Consider the following 14,345-nt stretch of genomic DNA (forward strand, 5'->3'; position numbering starts at 1 on the left):
AGGCTTCAGAAACGTTAAGCTGAAATCTCAGTGGCGTCGCTCATCGCTTGGAATGTATTAAAAAAAAAAAAAAAAAAACACCTGCTGATCAGCTTCATTATTCATGACTCTTGTGACGTCATCAAACACAATACACACGAAGCAGAGATAGACAGCAGACATTTATACTCATTTATCAGGCTGGGTTAATGTCAACAGTTTTGATTTATTAGTAACTAAAAAAAATACTGCTAAATGATACATTTAAAATATTTTCACTCAGTTTAATAACATTAACTGGGTTTATTTGCTTCTTAGTCAGGTTTAATTTAAAGTGCCTTGAAAACACACAGTTAAAAGTTGAGAATACATGTTAATCATACCATTGATTCCCTTTCTGTCAAATATAATTGAATATATAACAAGCATAGAATTGAATCAGTTTAAAAAAATATTTATGACAAAAAAATATTATAGGATTATCATACATTTTTACATTCACTAAGCTGTATCACAGAACGATATGGCTTCTAAATGATCAATGTTTTGTTAATGTTTGCATGAGAATCGTTAATAAAAGGCGGCAAATAATTTAAAGAAAAAAAGATTAACCTTTTAAATAATAAAACCTCATACAATATATCAATGTTTGATGATTAATAAATATTAAAAACTGATTTAATCATGTTTTTCATGTCAGTGTCGCAGAAGGACTTATTTTTTCCACTTAAGGCTTTGGCAGAAAGGCATGAAAATATAAAAGGCATGAAAATATGTAGTGTGTGTGTGTGTGTGTGTGTGGGGGGGGTGGGGGGGTGGGGTGAAAGAGAGAGAGCCCCGTTGGAGAGAACCGGAGAGAATGGATGTGCTCCGGCTGAGGTTACAGCCTGGCATCAGGTGCAGCCTGGGTAATCTGGGGAGGTATTCTTCCAGCTGCAGCAAGAGAAAACAAGAGCTGACGGGGTGTGGTTTAAAGGTGTGGAAAGAAATTAACGAATAATAACGTACAAAAATACAACTGCAACAAAGAAATTAGGTTTTTTATTAATCTTACCAAGCATGTCTCCAGTTCTTCTCACAGCCGTTTTGTTCACTTTATATTGATTGTTCTCAGATCTGAGATTAAACAAGAACCAGTGAATAAACGTAGTGCCTTTGCCAAAGAAAGCAAGCTTAAAGAAAACTGATTTGTATCTACTCACGTCTTTATCTTTGTGACAGCCCCCAGCCTAAGCAGGGCCGACAAAACGTTTTTCTGCACGTCCGACGAAAGGGCTTCGTAGGTGGGGAGTTCCCCTAGGAACAGCAAAAAAAACAAATCATCTCATTCATAAGCTAATTTTAGCAGCTGGAGGTGAGGGGGAATTTTTAAGGATTTGTATTTCACCTGAGACGACGAGCTTCGTAGCGAAGGCTCGCACGGCCGGCAGGAACTCTTTCTCAGTGAATACACAATCGCTCTCCTCACAGAGGAATCTGAACATCAGCTGCTCATGTAAAAAAAAAAAAAAAAAAAAAAAAAACATATTAATCCTTCAGGGGTTTTGGTCTTTTTCCGTCACTATCTTATTCAAGCAACTTACAGGTGTACTTCAATAAATTAGGACACCGTCAAAAAGTTTCATTATTTCAGTAATTACATTTAAAAATCCCAATTCATATATAAATAACATATTTTTGCTTGCATTAGCTATACATTTCATCAAAATGAACAGAATAAAAATACTTGAAATATGTCACCCTGTGTGAGGAATTTTTGTGTTTTACTTTTTTAATTGAATGCCTGAAATAAATCAACCTTTTCGCTAATATTCTAATTGTAAAATCACAGATTGACCTGATAGGAGTCTACGAAGGGCCTGAGCAGCTCCTGCAGGAACGGCAACACCTCCGGCCCTGCGTCTGAAACCGTCACTTCCCTTTGACTGACATGAAGTGCTTTACATTTCTTCAGCAGAGAGCAGGCCTCTTCAAAGTCCTGCATCATGCAAAAAGAAAAAAAGAAAAGGTTTGCAACAATATGTTACCAGAAAAAACTAACAGCTTCCAATGAGGAAGCTCCAAGGTTGCATGTTGCAGCAGCGCCACGCTGGGGTATTATTGTTCAATTCACTTCAAAATGAAAAAAACGTGGAAAAAGATTTTTAATTCAACTTAAACAAAACGGTGCCCAAGAGTCCGTGCGTCAAAGTAAATGTTTTATTCAGACCAAAACTGATGATTTAAGGCATGTAGGGATTTCTCAGTGTGAAAACACAAAATAAAAGCTTTAAGACCTAGGATGGTACAAATTTAGCTCTAGATGGTACTTATTAGCAACCTTATGTTGAGTTTCTTCATTTTGAGTTGCCTCCAGCTTATCATCATTTTTTATCAAGTCTCGCACTGATTTGGTGTGGTGAGCTTTGGAGCTTTATCACCAACTCATTTTATGCCATTTGATAAAAAGGCAATAAAAACACACGCTCATGTTCCCAACGCCTGTACTATCGACTGTTGGCTTTTAATGCATGTACTGCCACACCCCTGGTTTCTACCACGAGAGCACACCCACTGTGGCAAAAGTTGAGGTTAAAGCAAATATTTCACTGCCAGGATAATTCAAATCTGAGCCGAGAGCTGATCAGGGGGATTTACCTCAGAAGATCTGCCGGGGATGAAAATAAATTCGTTGCCGAAAACGTCTTGCAGGAAGCAGAAGCATGTGAGGAGCTCGTCTGTGAAGAGGCGATGAGTTATTTGCATGGATACCTTTATGAAACAAACATGTCACATCTTTTTAACCCCACCACCCCGCCCACCTCTCTGTGTGCTTTTCGTGACGCTCATGGCCAAAGCAAGAAGCGCGGGGCGCACAAAGACATGCAGGCTCTGATTGCGGTATGAAGCCAACATCAGGACCGCAGCCGCTGTCCTCATCGTGTCCTCCTCTGGACTCGGCGGATGTTTCCGCTCGGGCTCGTCCGCCAAGAGCAGGTAGACGCGGCCCGCTTTACGGTAGACGACGGACCGGTGGAGAGCCACGGCGGAAGACATCACGTCCGGATCGGAGGCCTTTTCTGCAAAACAGTAACCTGCCCGTTAGGTTTGAGATTGAGGTAGGTGGATATGTGCACACGTGCATGCAGGTAAGACATTTCAGGTATTGCACTCGTGGCTTAAATCACTTAAAGTGCTTTAATCCACTGAATACGGCCTTAAGTGAGTGTGAGCACTTGTGCCAACTCACATTCACCTAATCTGTCTGATCTGCTTTAGGCCAGATCAAAAGGAGCACTGCTGTCCTGAAAGTGGGTCCTGAGTTCCTTTAAATCAAGATTAAAAACACATTTGTTTAGGATTGCCTTCAACTGTTCTAGTTAACTGAATCACCACTTTTTTGTTCTATTTTCTATCTACATTTTATTCATACTTGCTTTTATTCTGTTTTATTTTGCTATATTTTAATCATGTAAAGCACTTTGCATTGTCCTTGTACTGAATTGTGCTATATAAATACATTTCCCTTGCCTTGACTGTGGGCCAACAAAAAAAAAAAACAAGTGCCACCTACTGGCCGTTGAAGGGATATGAACGTAAACCAGGAGGAAAGCCTATACATTTGCTAATAACCTTTAAACTAAAAACAGTTACTAAAATTTGTAGGATATATGTAGAACCAACCCATTGCACACCCACCAGGCCAGCTAAGATGAGCCCCAAAGTCCAGGGCCAGCTTCCTGAGCCAGAGGGTTTGCTCCGTGAGCTGATGAAACAGCAGGCCCTCTTCTGTCAAGGCCGCGGTGGGGACCTGGAGCAACACGCAGGCCATCAGAGACCAGGGGCTGGTCAGAGAGCCCTCCTCCTGGACCCGGACCATCAGGTGAGCCAGCCAGCTCCCGCAGGCTTGGGCTTCTGCGTTGGGCTTCTGGGGAAGATCCCTGCGAGCCGACGCACCGGGAACAGATAGCAGGGCGAGGCGGAGAGGAAGAGCTTAACAAACGTGGCTGCAGTCACCTTCAAACATCAAAGACTACAGCGTTGCAGCTACTACAAAACAAGATAATAATAATTTTTATAAATTTAGATTGGTTTATACATTATATATATATATATATATATATATATATATATATTATATATATATATATTATATATATATATATATATCTATATATATATATATATATATATATATATATATATATATATCTATATATATATATATATATATATATATATTAAAAGTCACATCACAATGCAACTCCTTTGTTGTGTTTGAGCTCTATATTTAAACATAAAACTGGCTAAAATTGTACAGGAAAAAAAAAGTATGCATACCATTACTACAGTACAAAACCGTTAAATTTTGTGTTTTCTATGTAACAGATCTAGACACAGTTAATAATTTTGAAGGGAAGAGAAAAAGCCAAGCGTTTTTTCTCAAATATCTTGACATTCACCCCCACCCCCCCCCCCCCCCCCCCCCCCCCCCCCCCATAAGACTTCCAGCCGTAATTACAGCAAAAGGTCGTTTCTATGAATTAACTCAGGGGAGATGAGCAGACGTGCGTGGAACACTTTCAGACTTTTGTTTGGAAACCATGTTTAATTTTCTTTTCACCACAAAAATGTCTATCAAATAAGAAACGTATGTCTCAGGGAAAGAGATGGATTTAGTATAAGCTTTTTGCTTTAAAGCTGCAGCTACATATGCTCAGTAAGTTTTTTTGCATTTTCTTTACCTAGGCATATGATTGTACTGGCAGCGGTTTATCTTTCCCTCACACAGCCGGCGGACAGACAGGGGACGGCCAAAGTTCACATGCATGCAGCCGTAATTCTCCTGCAGAACTTTGCTGGCCTTCAGCAGGCCCTGCAGAAAGAACGAGAACAAGAATAAGAGGAGAAAAAAAAAAAATCTGCAGATATGTATGCATCACCTCAGACCAAGTCTGATGAGATAAAGAATATCACTGCTGTCAAGCTCGTATTGTTTTCACCCTATGACGCTGTGCTTATAAATTGGGATCTTTGTGACACCTACTGTATGAACAAAAAAAACAAAAATGACACTTTGTGAGCTGCAGTAAAGCATGCATGGAAGGATTCTGCCAAAAGTGTAAACGGTTTTATGAAAAATGTTGCAAGGTCTAAAGCGGACGCCAGTTCAAGGACGACACAACGATCAGATAAGATGTATTCTTACTTTGTTTCTACTGAAAAGTTAAAAGTTCAGTTGAAATCGCTTCAAATGTTTTCTTTTACTTTTTAATGCCGGTTAACATGCATTCAAGCACAGGGCCCAATAAGGAGTGATAATACTTAAAAAGGTGGCTGCCTCCCCGAGTAAATCTGAGATTCATACAAAACGTGCAGGAAAAAAAATAATGATTTTGCATCGAAAATACAAAAGGCAATGCAAAGCTTACCAAGACGCATCCGTTGAATTTATTTTCCAGCATAACTAGGTTTGACTGGCATACATTGTAAGGATCTACCGTTATCCTTCAGTAGGTAGAGCAGTACGTACCGCGGTGCTCTCTCTGGGTTTGGGGACGCCCAGTAACTCGTGCGCGAGCAGCGACTCCTCCAGCACCCGGTCGTAGCTGATACTGATGGGCAGCAGGGTGACGTCGAACACCTCGCCTTTAAAGAAGGGCTCCAGGATCATGTGCATCATACCTGTAGACGTTTACCGATACAGACGCAGAGTGCATTTCGAATCAGGATGGTCTAAAAAAATAATAATAAGACCTGCTCTGGGAAAAAAGGAGAACGATCGCTCCAGATGAAAGCTCACCTAACTTCGGTGGGAGGGACTTCAGCGTTCGACTCCTGAGACCTTCCACGAAAAACTCCAGAGGAGCAAATCCTTTCTACGAAAAACATTTCAAAATGTCAGTGTCCCTCTTTTATCCACTGGAATCAAGAACCGAAGTGGGGGTACTTGATAAACCTATTTCTATTATGACCATGAAATCAGATTAATATTTAATGATTTATTTGAACAGCCGTGTTTTTTTTCAGGGTGGAGGGATTATTCTACGAAACAACTTTAGGTGTGGGATCATTTTTCCTGTTGAAACACTCGGTTAGGTCTCAGTTCCATGGCATAACGCATGCATCAGTGGTTCCTGGATTGTTCTTCAACCTCCTGATTAATTTCCTTCTTTTCTGAGGACCACAGTTTTGATCGGACAGCTGAAACTTGTACAGAATTGGGCGTTCCAACAGGAAAATGATTCCTAAAGCAGGCCAACATTAGGTTCCTGGAATGGAGCCAACCTCATGAAGACTTATGGACTATGCTAAAGGCCATGTTTGTGCTAAAAACCAACCAATTTAACAATCCTCTGCTGTATCTCTCATTCTGTGTGTCTAATTTGGACCCCATCTGGATTAGAGAGAGTCCACAATCAAAGTCATGCACCCGAACTTTGCATTCGAAACAGGGCTTTGAACCAATTTTTTATTTTTTTTTTTCAATCGGTTCGTTCCGAACAGAAACGGAATTATAACGTTTCCGGTTATGAGTTCCACTAATAAATTGATGTTCCCGAACCGGTTAGAACAAAAAAAAATACTGTTCCCGGAACGGTTAATTTCGTTCCTTTCGTTTGACAAATATAGCTATTGATATTGTGTTTGGAATGAGCGTTTAACTTAACGATGGATCGTAATTTACCTCTTATTTAAGATGTGTAGCTCTACCGGAGACACTGCTCTCTCTCCATTCAGTCAGCGAATGTGTGATGTGATGTCACACAGGAAGTGATCCTCAGCCGTCATGGTAACGTGCACTAACCTGACTCCGCCAGCTGTGTGTCGCTCTGGAGCGAAAACTTTGAGGAACGAAATAAAACCGGTATTAACCGGTTACCATTATTTTTAAATAAGTGTTCCAGTTCCAGAACATAAAAAATAATAACGTTTCCGGTTTCGTTTCTGTTCCCTGTAAAATGCAAAAAGTTCCCGGTTTTCGTTTTCGTTCCTTGAACCGGTTCAAAGCCCTGATTCGAAATCATCCTTTGGTTGTTGCAATTTGACGTCAGAAACTCTTTTGCAGCCGACCATCGCATGCCTTACTCTGACAATTGTCCGAACATATTCTGACAGCACAGCCCAGTAGAGTTTGTCAGAGCCAATGGCACGGCGGATAAAGAAAGCCCCAGAGCCACGCAGTATCTCTCCCACTATCTTCATCCCTGCGAGAGCTTTAAGGATGAAGGAAGTGAAAAAAAAAAAACAAACAGAAAGAGATAAAGGAACGGTGAGTCTGCTTGTAAGGATGATTTTTTTTGACTGTTTCAACAACAACGGCTCGGTCCAAATTGAATAGATACTTGCGAATTCCTGCAGCAATTACGGGAAGTGGTATGTCGTAGCTGAACATGATGTAGGAGACAACCAGGAAGTCCACATAACTCCTGTGATTGGGCATCAGGATCACAGGACCCTCCTGAGCGGCTTGCTGGAGCTGCAGAAAAAGAGAGGAGATACAAAAAAAAAGAATGCCTTAAATACCTTAAATTTGCTTTTTATTAAAATACATATTAAGTAATTTTTTTTCCATACAGAACTGTTTACCGTTGGTTATAATCTAGAAATATCCTAAAAGAACTGATGAAAAGGGGATTTGTAGTCTCCACAATTTGAAACTTGGGCTTCTTTATCCATGGATAGAGAAAGTGACACAATCACTAAGAAGGTGGACCTCTGCAAAAACTCTGTAACTTGCGCTATGCTCCTTTAATAATTGTGGCTAAAAGTGACAAAGAGCCAAGTTCGGCCACCCACTGACATTCCTTTCCACAAATATCGCCATCTCAGATGATTTCTCAATCCCGTTTTAGCAAAAGTTTTGTTTTCAATTATTTTAAAATCTAAAACGAGTAAAGAAATGGTGATTCTTTGAAAGAAAAATTACAAAAAAGTTACTGTAGTAGCGATCTACAGTCTTTTTTCAAAATGTCTGGTAAGATTTCCGACCCGAAATGGGTTTTATTTAGCTGGACTGCAAAGAAAAACAGCTCTACGGATCGTCAATGTTGCAGACCCCTGGTTTAGTGTCAGTGGCAGAGATCAAAACCATCATACGACCACCGCCCTGTCTCAAAGAAAGGAAGCTGTTTTACCTAGCAGTCTTTTTGGTCTCTGAACCTACTGTAACTTATTAAAACTGAATACTCTATTTTTTATTTATTATGCCACTGAAATGTAATTTTTTTGTCTTTCCTTATATTTTCATCTAATAAAGATCTTTGAATTGTCTTATTGCTAAAATGTGCTAAACAAATAAACTTGTCTTAATTTGCAACCCTCTGGAACATTTTGCCCAACACCCCATCGAGTGTAATACTGGATATATTTTATATTCATCACGAAAAGGAAAAATTGCACTGGGTTTGTTTTTAACTACAGATTAATTATTAATGGGGCCGTAGATCCAGTTTATCCTCTTACTTTTCAACCAAAGCTTGACAATTCAGCGACTCAAACCCATCCCACACTGACCGCGTTGAGTCCTTCGACGTTGACGTAGATGGCACTGAAGAGTCTCTTGAACACCTTCCTGAACGTGAACGCCATCAGTCGGATGAACCTCAGCTGCAGGTTTTGAGACATTTCCCCCAAAGTCCTGCGTACTTCGCCTCTCACTTCCTCCACAGATGACCCCGTCTCCACAGCAACCTGAGGAGGAATGAAGGGAGGAAGCCAGGCTGCATGCTGATGTTGCTACATTGTGACACTTCTCATGGCTACAGCTTTTTTTTCCCTCGATCCTACCTCTTGGATCACATAGCGCAGATACTGAGACTCCAGCACGGCTTTGTTGAGCTCAGCTGCGGAGCAGGGCGCCGCTCCTTTGTGCGGTGGGGGGCTAAAGGTCCTGAAGGCAAAGCTCAAGTCACTGCAGTGCCGCTTGTCCTCCAGTATGTCCACAAATTCCTCTTCATCTTGCAGACCAATCTTGCCTAATCCTCTGTACTGCAGGAGAGAATGATCATAGTGTAAAATAAATACAGCTTATGAAAATGAATTACACAAAAATGTGCATAAAGAAAGCATGGATTCAAATATCGACCATCCTCGATAAATAAACTGTATGGTTTTTTTATGCATCATTGGTTATATTAAAATAATTGTGCAAGAAATGCATTCAGCAAAGGATACCCACAAAGGGTCACTGCTAAAATAGTTTACAGAGGCCTACATCCAAGGTTATTACGGGAAAGTTGAGTGGAAGGAAAAAAAGCGCACTACCAATTTAGACAAATGCTATAGAAAGAGGATTAAGAAGTAAAGTGCATCAGACAGACTGCTTTAAATTACAAAGAGAAGTGCTTCTCCTGTTGCATCCCTTATACTAAGACACTTCTCACCAGTAGACAATGTCAGAAGTGCCTAACCTGGGCTGACTGCTGCTCACACATACAAAGGCCTCTTTTTCAGTTAAAAGGTCAATTTTACAGATACATTTAGAAATCAAGGTGGCATAGTTTAGAGGAAGTGTGGCGAAGACTAGAATAAAAGCTGTTTGACGTCCAGAGTGAAGTTCCCAGGCTCAGTTATGACCCGGAGAGCCAGGTCATATAGGCTGATGTTGGTTCACTGAGCTTGATCAAGTCTTAAGTCCACACAGATGTCTATCAACATGTTTTAGAGTCCTTCTGCAGCAAAGCTTTAGGTAGAAGTTGATTTTATTTCTAAGAGAACGTGGCACCTGCCCCACGCGGCCAAAAGTATCAATACCTGGTTTAATCACACTGCGCTTGATTGGCCAGCAAGTTCTCCTGACATAAACACCACAAAGAATCTAAGGAGCGTTGACAAGAGGTCCAGCAGACCCTGCAAGGGCGCCATTAACGCAACCTGGGGTCCCGGAACGATTCAGCAGAGCCGCACTGCTGCAATCCCACGCTGCATTCATGTAGTAATTCATGCCAAAGGAACCCCAACTAAAGTATTGAGAACATATACTATGCGGTACGTGGATATACACAGTGGGTTGGCCTTCCTGTATCAAGAATAATTTTTAATCATTCTTATGCAATGTTCTACTTCCCTGGGAAATTTTATCTTAGATTCTAATTTGTCTATACACCATAGTCTCCAAAATTAGGAAAAAGATGGATTGAAATCTTTCTAAGATTGTCGTTTGTTTGTTTTTTAACAAGTTATTCAACCTTCTAAATTAATTCTAAATCAATGAGCCGTAACCATCGTGCTCCGCTGTTGTCTTTTTGTGCATAATACTCAGAAAATCAGAAAGCTGTTGGCACATTTTTTTTTTTTTGCCTGAAATGCTACTTACTGTCACTTTTTTTAAATGTTTTCCAAGTTTCTAATAACTTAATTGTACATTTATGGGACTCTGAAAATCCATTTGTAGCCCAGTGTGCTGAAATAAAGCATGTGAATGGAGAGTTAGTATAGTTTTAGGATTTTAATGAGCTTTTTAGTGTGTGTGTGTGTGTGTGTGTGTGTGTGTGTGTGTGTGTGTGTGTGTGTGTGTGTGTGTGTGTGTGTGTGTGTGTGTGTGTGTGTGTGTGTTAAAGCATTAGGTTTATCGAGGTAACACAGTTCAGTTCTGTACTATGACCCGGTTAGCCGCATATTGGGCAACAAGTTGCCTGATTAGAAACGCAGAACAAGCTGAAATGGACCGAGCTTTGAGCAGTTTATGTCCGCCTCAGTCTGCAACCATCTGCAGCTGATCATTTATTTACACGGCATTTAAAGCTTCACTTCTGTTTTCTTAGGCAAAAGCCTTTCGAGTAAACTCAATGACAGTGGGAGCGAGAAGCTCAGTAAGTGTAAAGTGCATTTTAACTCCATATTGACGGTGTCTTACCGTGTTCGCCATTATTTACAAAACCCCCGTCCTTCCTTGCAGGCTGTCCTGTTTTGGCTTTCGCTTTTTCTCTCCTAGAGCTTCACACACACACAAAAACTGTGCCTTGCAGCAACTCGCACTTCAGGCCAATAGAGTTACAGGATTTCAGAAACTCCTCCCTACCGACTTGAAACGGGCAGTCCTTTTATTTTAGCGAATGTTTTTTTGCCCTCCAATAACCTGAGGGTCCCCCTTGAAATAAGGAGTTGTAGTTCCAGCAGTTGTCCAGAAGATGGAGGTGTTTCCCAGCCATTCATGATCTAAACCCGCTTATCCTCGCTGGGTTACTATTGGGCCAGACCACCCGGAGGTATAACCTGGACTGGACTGGACAGCAGGCCAGGCAATCACAGAGAATGTAAAGTGATTTTCTGTTTTATTAATCATCAATTATTATTATTATTATGCCTATCTTGGCTGGGCTGCATGTCATATGGATCTGTCCCACTTCATTTCATACCTGTAAAACTAGGGAGACCCTGGTGAAGACCCAGAACTATATTTCCCAGCTGGCAGGAGTAAGTCGCTTGGGAGAGGGATGTCTGGTTGCCGTCCTGGACCTGTGCCACCCCCCCCCCCCCCCCCCCCCCCCCACGACCCAATCTTGGATAAGTGGAAAACAATGGATGGAAAAATAGTTGTATGACCCTTGATTGATCCTTATTTTTTTCATCAGTGTAGGCATAAATAGCTTTAATCTTTGTTGTGCCCTAACTTACATTCACGCCATTACCGAAGGCTTGGCATCATATCTTATTTCCATTGGTTGCGGTTCTGATTCGAGTTTGGGTCAGTTGTCTTCTGAAATCGGAGAGATTTCGACTCTTGATCCAAACAAGAGAACAACGAGCAACCTGCTGATGGCAAGATAAATATCCCGGCGGTCACCGAGGCAAATTTTTCCAAGTGGAAACTTCAAGCAGATAATTGGAAATTACATCTGATTAACAGTGGGTTCCAAAACTCCTCCAAAGGCTGTTGATTTAAACGATGCTCGGTATGAAATGACCCGCAGCGGCAGATTCCTATTTTCATCCCTGAAACGTCATGCATGAAAAAAAACATTATCTGATAAAATATGAAATAACAAAAAGAGGCAAAATTAAAGTAACCCAATTTCACGGTAATGTGTCGTGCTGCTGAGTGAAACGAGACCACTTAAAGCAATGTCACTGATTAAAGCAGTAAACAACACAATCTCTGCAGTACCAATATAATTTAATGTGTTTAAGGAGACCCCTTTGACTATAAACCGGTCAGTGGAGGCCAGCAGGGGAGCCTTTCACAGTTGAGGCAGCTATTAAAAAGAATGTCAATCTGTTTGAGCTCTTTCATTGAAACAAAATAACAGCATTTATTACAGAGCTCCTGTCCAACTTCACACTCGGGCGATGTTGTCAGGTATAAAGATCCCAGCACAGAAAAACACTCAGACATTCCTGTCCAAACTGTGGCCAGCTATGTTTTCAGCAAAAAGCCACGCAACCGTAAAGGTGGGTTTTTTTTCTCTCGTTCTTTTTTTTTTTTTTTTTTTTTTTAAACTGCATCAGTCCAGTAGTCTATGACAGTGGTAAAACTTGGACGGAACAAGCTTATTCTGGTCTCAACTCTAATATAAAAATGCACGCTGGTTTGGATAGAAAAATAAACATTATTCGACACGTCATCTCACAGATAAAACATCAGAGGGAGCTAATGGCTACAGCTACTAGTGTTGTGCTTTCCTGTTCTGCACATTTGCAAATAAAGCTAGACAAAACTTTTTTCTTTGTTATGTCTTTGTCAGAAATGTGTTTTTTTACAAAGCAACTTTCCAACAAACAGCACCTGAAATCACAGTCAAACTTTGGCACATGTTTGAGTACCTTGCACAGCTGGATTGTGAGCTCATACAGCGCAAACATCAAAATAAATAGAAAATTCTGACCTCCGAAACAATAGCTCTGCTAAGCTGCCTGAATACATACCAATAATTCAATCTAAATATATACATTCAGTCCTTTGATAAAAATGTGCCTTTTTTTCCCTTTAAGACTAAATAGAAGACTGTACTTCTTGGTTGTTTTGATGAAAGTGCATAAAAATATTTGATCTTCTACAAGGATTTACATCACAAGTAACTGTCTCTCCTCGGGTGAAGCTCAGGTGGAAATCAGCTGCTGGAGGCAGGAGTCTCCTCAGATGTAGTTTCCTCCTGCTCCACCGGGGGGAGCTGCTGCCTCCAGTATGTGAAGTGGCTGAAGGTGTCCGAGCAGGGGAAGTCTGAGGTGCAGGACCTGGTCTTCAGGGGGAACACGTGGTCTACCACCTCGCCAAGACGAGCATAGCTGGAAAAGGTGTTAGAAAGATGCAGCTGTATTGAGACGAATTCGAGGGGAAACATCCTAATATCAAAGATCTCACACACACTTACGAGGAGATGTTGTCTTAGCATGTTCCTGCACTAGCTCTCCTTTAGGGTTTACTGTAAAAATCCGGTTAGTGGCACTCCTACTTCCTTATAAGAATACACATCCTGCAAATGTAAAAGAAAGAAATATATTCACCTTATTTTATTTTTAGTGTGATAGATAGATAGATAGATAGATAGATAGATAGATAGATAGATAGATAGATAGATAGATAGATAGATAGATAGCATAGATAGATAGATAGATAGATAGATAGATAGATAGAAGATAGATAGATAGATAGATAGATAGATCGATAGATAGATGAGATAGATAGATAATTAATGAATTGCATACCGTGGGTCTGTTGCCAAATGCTGCGTAGAACGGCTCTGTGTTTGGTGTAAAAGAGGTTTCTGATATCTGTGAGACACTCCACCTTGAACTTCTCAGGTTCTTCTCAATCACCTCCCTATTGCATGAAAAAAAAAAAAAAAGATTTAAGGATTTTTACTTGTCGTATCAGCTTACATTTGTATGTTTGTGGTACCAAAATTGGACCGTGGGTCCCCAGTAGCTTAATAAAAATAAAATTATAAAAAAAAAAAAAGATCAAGATGTGTGGCCCGAGTTTAGAAAAAAACAAAAAACATGTTTCTCCTGCATTTAATCTCATTATAATGTTAAATACATACAGTGGTAGAGGTATGTTTAAGGGATATAAAAATACCTATGAGCGCTGAGAAAAGGCTGCTGGGGCTGAGAAGGACGGGGCCCATGGGAAGCATGGTGCCCTCTCTCGTTGACCCAGTTAAGGTAGCCTCTGGTCATATCTGCCATGCCGATGGCTCGAGCTGAACATATAGGAACTTGTAGCCGTTTCTGATGGACAGATAGAGAACTTAAAAACAACAAAAACTACCTAGAAGGTGGTCAGAAACACAGAATATCAAATCACTGGCATATGGTGTTTGAATCAGAGACTCTTTTCTATGAATCCCGTGTTTTAAAACCTGGTTAGCATGCATTTAAAAAGTATTTAAGGGATAAAGATGCAGTCAGAGTGTGTTGGCACCCCTGGTAAAGAATCTTCTTAA

General features: G+C 40.6%; 1 protein-coding gene and 1 pseudogene across 3 annotated transcripts; both read right to left on the bottom strand.

Annotated features, from left to right (window-relative positions):
* Positions 1-150: 150 nt before the first annotated feature.
* si:ch73-21k16.5 (dihydroxyacetone phosphate acyltransferase) lies at positions 151-10,939 on the bottom strand. Of its 3 annotated transcripts, none has more exons than XM_012868837.3 (16): positions 10,817-10,939; positions 8,749-8,949; positions 8,476-8,652; positions 7,309-7,438; positions 7,048-7,175; positions 5,762-5,837; positions 5,492-5,643; positions 4,704-4,834; positions 3,658-3,899; positions 2,781-3,038; positions 2,617-2,696; positions 1,817-1,957; positions 1,367-1,466; positions 1,182-1,275; positions 1,034-1,095; positions 151-912 (listed from the first exon to the last, which is right to left on the bottom strand). In XM_012868837.3, exons 1-16 carry the CDS (start codon positions 10,826-10,828, stop codon positions 860-862), a joined length of 2,037 nt encoding a protein of 678 aa, XP_012724291.2. In that variant the 5' UTR covers positions 10,829-10,939; the 3' UTR covers positions 151-859. The 3 variants fall into 3 exon arrangements, with proteins under 3 accessions (XP_012724291.2, XP_012724290.2, XP_036003429.1); XM_012868836.3 differs by having other exon boundaries at positions 3,643-3,899; XM_036147536.1 differs by having other exon boundaries at positions 3,643-3,899; positions 8,749-8,944; positions 10,817-10,913.
* Positions 10,940-12,059: 1,120 nt separating this feature from the next.
* Positions 12,060-14,272, bottom strand: LOC118566193 (annotated as a pseudogene).
* Positions 14,273-14,345: the final 73 nt, after the last annotated feature.

The sequence above is a fragment of the Fundulus heteroclitus genome, chromosome 15, assembly GCF_011125445.2.
Source record: "Fundulus heteroclitus isolate FHET01 chromosome 15, MU-UCD_Fhet_4.1, whole genome shotgun sequence".
Classification (NCBI taxonomy): domain Eukaryota; kingdom Metazoa; phylum Chordata; class Actinopteri; order Cyprinodontiformes; family Fundulidae; genus Fundulus; species Fundulus heteroclitus.